At 43.0% G+C, this 9,026-nt stretch overlaps 1 protein-coding gene across 1 annotated transcript in view; it reads right to left on the bottom strand.

Moving 5' to 3' along the window:
• The window catches only part of PKD1L1 (polycystin 1 like 1, transient receptor potential channel interacting), a 183,557-nt gene that overhangs the window by 32,081 nt on the left and 142,450 nt on the right, over window positions 1-9,026 (bottom strand). The window contains exons 46-49 of the mRNA XM_013006002.1: window positions 8,642-8,796; window positions 7,910-8,144; window positions 2,113-2,217; window positions 1,652-1,792 (exon numbers count right to left, since the gene is read on the bottom strand). Coding sequence (XP_012861456.1) covers window positions 1,652-1,792; window positions 2,113-2,217; window positions 7,910-8,144; window positions 8,642-8,796 — 636 coding nt within the window. The remainder of the gene's footprint in view (window positions 1-1,651; window positions 1,793-2,112; window positions 2,218-7,909; window positions 8,145-8,641; window positions 8,797-9,026) is intronic.

Below are 9,026 nucleotides of genomic sequence, written 5' to 3'. Positions count from 1 at the left end.
GTGATTCAAGGACATCTACTGCGTGTTACAGTAAAACTATTCCGTCAGGTTTTCAATGGCTAATTGTTCAGAAGAAAATTGCCAGGCCTTTCCTCTGCAGTGTTGCTGGATGAACTGCAAATTTCCAGACTTTGCTCAGTAGCCAAACATGTTAATAAGCATTTGTACCACCCAGGCATGCCTATCCCACAGAGAGAGAACAAATATCTATTGAGCACCTTCTCCATCAGGTCCTTGATCTCAGTGCTGATGAACCAGTACTGAGCAAGTAGATAGAGTCCTTCCGTCATAAAGCTTCCAGTTTTGTTGAGAAAGATGATGAAACAACTAAACAACACTAGATACCAATAAGCTTCGTGAGGACCACGAATGAGAAGAGAGGGAGCGGGAAGTCTCCAGAAGGAAGTGATGTTCATGAAGATAACAATGAGGGGAGGATGCTGAGCTGATCTTGTGTCCAGTCCCGGGACCTCGAGACCACTGCGTCCCACTGCCTCTGACAAGCAGGTTATTTGTAACTTCAGTGTATTTCCAAGGGAAGCTATTCGATATCTTGTCTATTAAGAAAGGCCCCCAAGTTTGAAAGGCTTAGGCCCCACAAATATGGACTGCGCTCTGGGGCTCCCTCAGAGCACTGTTTCTCTCCCCTTTGACAGTGGGCATCAGTGACTTGCCACAAATGACTCCTGGTGAGCACCCACCACCAGGAAACAGGGTTTCCTCAAGAGGAAGCATGAGGAAGTTCTTCCTCAAGGAAGAACTGAGAGCTTCATACCCAGCAAGTTTCCCATGAGGGCAGACAGTGGGGGGGGGATCAGCCGCTAATATCACAGAACAAAGCAGATAGCAATAATAGGAAAGGCAGAGAGAATAGAACAGGGGCATTATCTGGGCGAGATGGAACTGGGTAATGAGGACCTGAAGCTGGAGCAGAATATATTCTGCGCCACCTTAATACAAGCTGATTCTGGGTTGCTCTGGAAGCAAGCCCAGCCCTGGGGTGGGAAGGTCTGGAGGGCTAATGCGGCTAGTGCCCTGACCACCTTTCAGGAAGGGGCCTGGGAGCAAAGCAGGGAAGAGGGGGCGAAAGCGTGATTATATGGGCTTGACTCCACACTCCAGCTTGCAAGGTATTGATGCATTCACCCTCCCAACTTCTCTCAGATTTTGTCCCCCTCCACATGGGCACACAAATGGGAAGCCTCTACCTTTTCCTGGCCTTGTGCAGTTGCATAAGGGCATGTCAGTATTGCTTCCTGGGCAGAGATCTCCCCTTCCTTAAAGGGAGATTGAACTCCCGTGGAAAGGCTCCCAGAGGAACAGAGAAGGAAGGATTTTGCAGCTGGACTCCTCCCTATTGTGGGGTCTGGGTTTTTCCTTGAGCCTTGATGTGTTCCCTTGGAGCAAGTAGGTAACAACACTTATTTCTAACACTGTTTTCAGGACAAAGAAATGGACATGATGCATCTGAATAAATACACGCTGACCTCGTGTTTAAGCTCAATCAAAATCTGCTCCCTTGTAGCTTATTGTCATTTGAGTAGTTCCCTGTTCTTGGGTCTGCCCCACACATGCTCTGAAGCATCCCTTAGGAGCCGAGCCATTACCATCCAGTGCAAAGGAATCTACTATCTCATCACTCCTGCCATACCTGATTCCAGGATACAATAAAACGGAGGTCCACAAATTCTTGAAAAAATTCCTTATGAAACTGGTTGATAACACCTCCAGCAAGAATAACAAGATGATTGGAAGCTGCGTAGTAGGCAAGGCTCAGTCCAACCACAGAGAACTGAAACATGGAACAGACAGGGCCCATTCAGAGATCCGCCAAAGGAAAGATCTGACCTTGGCACTCTGTGATGTGAGTTGTGAATTAACTCTAAAATTACTGAACAGATACTTTATCTTAAGTGCTATTTTGGAATTACACAACAAAGGAAGAAAGGTACAAGAATATTGGCATTAGCTAGTACACAACCAACTTTCCATGATTTATTTTCAGATAAACAGCAATAACGTGGTTAATATTATTTTTATAATTATATAATTATAAAATATATCTATATAATTGTACATTTATCTATATAATTAATATAGAAAAAGGGATACCTCCAGCCAATTGCTTATTTTTTTCCAGTAGCGGAAGATGCCTTTCTCAATCATACTGAAGAGTTGAAAGCAGAGGTGAACCATGTTGAGCATCAGAAAGAGCAGCTGATGAAGAGAAAATAAATAAGAATAATGACAATTTTGAGTCAGTGTTAAAATTAAATTAATTTTCTGCTCTGCAGAGTTTGGATAACAAATTTGTTTTTCAGTTAGCTTTGGGGCAATGGGACACCTCTTCATACATAAGCACTCACAGAACCAAATGTGGCAGCAGGTGCAAAGTGTATATAAAATCCTGGTAAACAATGCAGATTAAAACCATGGGCTATGAATATACAACTTACAGCTGCCTGACCTCCACACTTGCCCCTTCTAGTCCTTCTGCATTTCTCAAAAGAATAAGTTTCTCTGTAGTATCAGTAGTAGGGTAAATTCCCCCTAGTGGAATGCCTTTGCGTTGCACAGTATAACTCCTTCACAGGGCTGGCTGGTGCTTTCATCTTTATGGAAGCTAATCGCCATACCTTTCTTTTGTGAACCCTTTGGGTGAGTGTGAACCAAACACCCTTACATAGTTGAATGAGAACTATTTGCACCACTTAGGAGACTTCTGTGTATTGCTAGATGCTGTCGAGATTGTCTACAACTTATGGTATCCTCATTCGTAATGGAAGCATCATGCTGCCCATACCTGAATTGTTCCCATGATTGGTCGCAGATTGGACAATTGTGATCTGTTTAGATTTCCATTGGCTGTTTTTTGTTGTTGTTGTTTTTTAGGTAGATCACCAGGGCTTTCTTCCTAGATTAGTGCCCCTTAGTTTGGGAAGTTCCACCCAAACAAGTTCAGCATCATAACAACACACAACCCTCCACTGACCAATACATGGCATTTTCTCCTAAGGTGTATTGTTCAGGAATTGAAACCAGGTCCATGAAAAAGATAAAGATCCTCAACAAGACAGATTGGCCCAGTCATTGCACCAGTGGGCTAAAACATAGCAACAAGATGACTGCGGTCCCAAGACGATTGAAGTGGCAGACCTTGGCCTTTGGTTCAAGTCTCTTGCCTTGAGGGTGCCTAATGAACGGTATCCTGGAACTATCATATACTTACTAATTTAATGCCCTCTTGTTTCATTATAGCATGTATTAATCTGGTAGGCATGGTTTGCTGCGGTGAGTGTATATTATTGAAAGCTTAGCCCTATCACCAACACCCATTGTTTGTGTCAATTATATCCAGTCACTAAGAGTTTAATCTGCACAACTCATATATTGTAGTTTACAGCTGGCCTATACTTTTCTAATTTCATGTTCTCAACAGTGTTTTAAATTCTATACCATTGGCTAAAATAGTGACACCATTAACGCATAGTGGGTACTCATTTGGCTGCTCACCTCAAGGTCAGCATTTCCCAACCCCCCAGCCATCTCTGATGGGGAAGGGTGAGGCTTTCTAGTCCTGGGAAGGTTGCAAGCTCAGAAACTCACAGGGACAGTTCTACCTGCTCTATAGAGTCTCTATGAATCAGCATTGACTTAATGACAGTGGAAGTGATGCCACTTGGGGATGAGTGAAAATGTTCTATAACATAAAACGGCAGCGATATTTCTAAAGTGAACCAGATATATAGATAAACCATAGATTGGGCTTCAGGCTTGCACTTAATTTTAACCCCAATCCAAGAGCCATCAACTCTAATGACATGGCCTTCTTCATGCTCAACTTAGGAAGAGATTACTGATATAAGTGGTAAAGCAAAGTGTGAGGAAGAAAATAGATGGTGTTCGGCTATCAGAAAGAATAGCATCTGCTCCAGACCTCATCCCACATACAAAAACAAACTCAAGGTATATCAGAGACCTAAATGTAAAGCCCAAAGCTTTCCAGATCATCAATAAGAAAATTGGGACAAATCTAAGGACCCTACTGCAGGGCATACACGGGCTACCAGATAGAACAAAGGAAACACACACAATGGAAGACAAAATAGATGACTATGACCCATTAAAATAAAACACTTGTGTACATCAAAAGATTTCATCGAAAGAGTAAAATGAGAACTCACAGATTGGGAAAAGATATTTAGCAATGACATAATGGAGAAAGGAATGATTACTAAAATCTACAGAGCACTGCAGGACCACAACAAGAAAAACAAAACAAAAAAGATAACTCTTTTAAAAGGTGGGCAAAAGAGCTGCATAGAAAATTCACAAAAGAATTCACCTGAAAATTCACAAAAGAATTCACCTGAAAATTCACAAAAGAATTCACCTGAAAATTCACGAAAGAATTCACCATTCACCTGAATGGCTAATAGGCACATGAGGAAATGCTCTTTTTCACTAGCCATCTGGTAAAAGCACATCAAAACAATGACGAGAGGCCATCTAACACCTACAATCATAGCCCAATTTAAAAAATAACAAGCAGAGGACAACAAATGCTGGCGAGGGTGTGGAGAAATTAGAACTCTTATACACTGCTGGTGGTCTAGTAAATATACCCAACCATCGTGGACAGTCATATTAGGAGGAAGAATGAGGTGACCCATTTCTTGAAAATCATCCAGTGAGAGCATTATAAACTTCAGTGGAACATTGTTAGATATAGCACTGGAAGATATGCCCCTCAGCTTGGAAGACTCTCAAAAGATAACTAACTGCAGAAGGGCTGCCTCCTCCTTAATGACGGAGCAAAGCTTTTGAGACCTTCATTTGTGACATGACCCAAAATGAGAAGAAATAGCTGCAACCTCCACTAATAATTGGAATATGAAATTCACAGTATGAATCTAGGAACATTGAAAGTCGTCAAAATGAAATTGAATGCATAAAAATTAATATCCTGGGTATTTGTGAGCTGAAATTGGCTGGCTTTGGTGCTTTTCAATGAGACAGTGATATCATTTACTACGCTACGGATGACAAATTGAAGAGGAATGGCACTGCACTCATGGTCTGGAAGGACATTTCAAGATGAGTCCGGAAGTACAGTGCTGTACAGTGCTTACATTCACATGCGTACAAGGAAGACCAGTTATGCCCCAATGCCAAACTGATGAAGTTTAAGGTATTTTCCCACCTTCTGTAATCTGACATCGATCAAATATGCAATCAAGATGCGGTGATAATTACTTGTGATTGGAATGAGGAAGTTGGAACAATGAAAGAATGGAAGTTGGACTATATGACCTGGCTACACCAGAAATCACGTGATAGAATTTTGCAAGATCAACAACTTATTATGATAAATACCTTTTCAACCACTGTGACTTTATGCATGACCTTTGGTGTATGACAAACACAGGAATCAAATCAACCACGTGTATGGAAAAGATGATGGAGAAGGTCAATATCATCATTAGCATAAGACTAGGAGTCAACTGCAAATGGGAGATGAAAACAATTAAAACGCGTCTATGAGGGATTTGGTGACCATCTCAGGGATGGATTTGATGCATTGAACACTAATGATTGAAGATCAGATGAGTTCTGGAATGATATCAAAGACATACACGAAAAAGTCATTAAAAAGACAGGAAATAAAGAAAAGACCAAATGGATATCACGAAGACTGAAACTTTCTCTTAAATGTGGGAAAGCTAAAGTGAGTAGAAGAAATAATTAAGCACAACACTTTAATAAGCAGACCCATAGCAATGCTATAGGACAGGATAGATCTGCTTCTATCCTGTCCTATAGGACTGTGGCTGTTTTCGAACTGCTAAACTTGCAGTTAGCTGCCCGGCGTGTAATTCACTATGCCACAGTGGCATAGGGGCTCATGAATAGATAGAGGACCATGTTAAAGCAGAGAAGCTGTATCTTCTCATTCTTCCAATGTGGCATCTGGTAGAAGACTACAATGATAGGGAGCTGCCATTTAGAAGCTTGAGGGAAGAACCTTCCAGGCAGAACCAAAAGCAAGTTTATAGGCCCTGAGGCAGCAATAGGCTTTTGAGGGTCCCAACGGAGACATTGGAGGCTTTCTACTCCCACAAAGAGTACTACTTTACCCCGTGTTCATGGTCACCATGCAGCAGAATAAACTCCAAAGCCGTGCGTTTGTTTTGTTTGTTTGTTTCATGGAGAAAAGAAAACCAGCATTGCAAGGGCAAGAGTCAGGTCAAGCTGTGCCGTAGAATTTTGTTTTATTCCAAACGCGATGGGAAACAAGCTGTGTTTTAAATCGGGAGATACAGAATTCCATGTATATATCAACACAGTCACTGTGGCACCGTGTGAACAGAGATTAGAAGGGGGTGGTGAGTCAGGAGGTATAGGTCAGACTGTCACATCAGTCTGGGTGAGAGATGGCGGTTTCTAGGATGACAAGGCAGTAGCAGTAGAGATGGAAAGATTCAGGATCGACCAGTATTTTGGAAGTACTGGGTAGGATTGCTGGTAGATAGAATGTGAATGGTGAGGATGTGGAAGAATCAAAGGTGACTTCCCTGAGGTGACAGCGGTGGGAGGCAGGCGGTGGGGGGAGTGACCGGCTTCTAGGAGAGATGGTAGTGTGCTAGTCTGAAGTAAAGCTGGACAGGTCACTTTTAAGCTCCTTGGGATTGTTTCTCAAGCTCTAAAAATCGAATTGCAAGACTCTCTTGGGTTCAGGGTTTATGACAAGACATGTGAACCTTAACTTAGAACAACCTTTGAAGCAAGGTTAGTAAGATAGTTTTTCGTATGCTTCAGACACAGCGTCAGCAGGGACTGGTCCTCAGGGAAGGACATCATGTTGGGGAAAGTGGAGGGCCAGCACAAAGGAGAAAGGCCCTCAACAATATGGATTGACACAGGAGCTGCAACAATGGGCTCAAATGGCGATGGCTGTGGATGGTACAAGACCAGGAAGTGTCCCAGTCTGTTGTCCATGGGGCCACTATGAATTGAAACTGATTCAGTGAAGTGACACCTAACAACAACAACAACAACAACAGATTTTACATTTGAGGGGAGTGCCTTGCCCCCTTTATCTTATTCCAGACTGTTCTCCATCAGCCTTCCCGTCCCATCCCTACAGACAAGCAAGGCATATGGCTTCACTGACCATCACAACTTTTACTGTCATGAGCAATTCACAGACTCAAAATTCTCATGAGTTTCTACACTCTTCATTCCCTGAGTGGCACAAATAGTTAACATGATCAGCTATGCACTGGAAGGTTGGGAGTTTGATTCCACCCAGAGGCCCTTAGGAAGAAAGACCTGAAGATCTGCTTTTGAAATATTAGCCATTGGTGGCTTTATCAAGAAAAGAACCACTCTGACACACATGGGGTCACCATGTGGGCTTGTTGGCGACAATGTTGGTCATATTCCTAAGGCCACCTGTTTCCCAACTCATTTTTCTCTTGTGTATATTTGACCCAAAAAGTGAATAAACCTTGGCTCTTTACAGCTAAAAACTTAAAAACAGCTAAAAATCAGAGAAAGCCCAGATAAAAATATTTACAATGACTTCCTGTGCTCTTGATTTTTTTTTTTAAGCTCCATCAACATGAGAGGTGGCTGGCTTCTCGCGGAGCCATCACATTACCAAAACCCACGGGAGGAAGGTTCATAAGTCTGTCTTCCAGAGAATTCTTTGACAGCATGGCTCTACGTTTGCACCGGCCAAGAGGGTCTTATTATTTTTCCCTCACAACACCTAAAATGAATGCCTGCTGCATCACACAAGTGTGGCCCACTCTGGATGGGGAGGAGTCCTATGGGTAGAGAGCCTATCTCTTGGCAGTAGTCATTCTTACCGGGTGTTTGATTTGGAGAGCTGCCCTGAACTCACCTCAGGGAGCAGAAGGAGGTATCTCGTGGCTGAGTCACTGAGGAAGATATGGACTGATTCCACCTGAGAGGAGAAAAGGAAACTTCCTGCAGGTAGTACTTCTGCTCTTAGGGACACACTGGTGAGGAGCTGGGTTGGAGGGTTGAAGAAAGTGAAGTGCACAGACACAGCTTTGGTGTCTTTCCCGATCCATTGCTTGGCCCTGAGATTGATCAGGGCTGTGTGGACTTCAGACCTGCCAGTCAACGGGGGTATGGAAAAGCTTTGAAGTCCACAAAACATCCACCCAGCAGGCCCCGCCACATTGGAATGTCCCAGTCAAGTCTTAAGGAAAACAACCTCTGAGCTTCAAAGAACTACACAGATGGGCCATTCTGCATTTGTGGAGTTCACTCAATAGCCCTTTGTCCCCCTTTCTCCACCCTACCCTCTTGCCTTCAGTGGCCAGGGTGAACATGCAGGCAGGGGGCTGCAGAGCAGAGGGTTTCCACTACCAGAATTTCAGCACCAAGGCCCCCACAAGATTCAGTTATCTTTCTCTGCAATTACCTCATTATTTAAAGAAATCTTTTAAACAACCTACATTTAGTACCAATTGGATTATTTCCTTTTCTTTCCTTAATATATAATTCTTCAACAACATACATTACTCTAAACATCCAGCAGGGTCACCACATGGTATTAGTTTAAGCCTGACAGCAAGTGAAGGAGCATGCCGTCCTCAGAGCCTACGAGGCAAGACATAGGCTACCACAGGCTTGTTGCTTCAAAGCCTGGCTCCACGTGGGTAATGGTTCAGTCTCTCTAAGGCTCAGTTCCTTCCTCCACACGATGCCATTCAGAAGTAATACTAGCATTAAGTGAAGCATCGTGTCCATGATCACAGACTGTCAAGAACAAATTAAGCATTTTTGGAAACAAGTTCTGCTTTATTCTTTCATAAGGACTTAAGAGTCTGAAGACCTGAGTCTGAATTCTGCTTTAGTTGCACACAAGCTGGTGATCTTGAGCAAGTTACTTTTCTACGATCCAACAATAATCATATCTTGCCCTAACCCTCTGGTTCTTTCCATTACTGGGGACCGACATGCCTGCCCCTGAGGCTTCCTGAGAAGGT

This window comes from Echinops telfairi, unplaced genomic scaffold, assembly GCF_000313985.2.
Source record: "Echinops telfairi isolate 266 unplaced genomic scaffold, ASM31398v2 ScPeMD7_7;HRSCAF=31, whole genome shotgun sequence".
NCBI lineage: Eukaryota > Metazoa > Chordata > Mammalia > Afrosoricida > Tenrecidae > Echinops > Echinops telfairi.
This window is presented reverse-complemented; position numbering and strand designations above follow the sequence as displayed.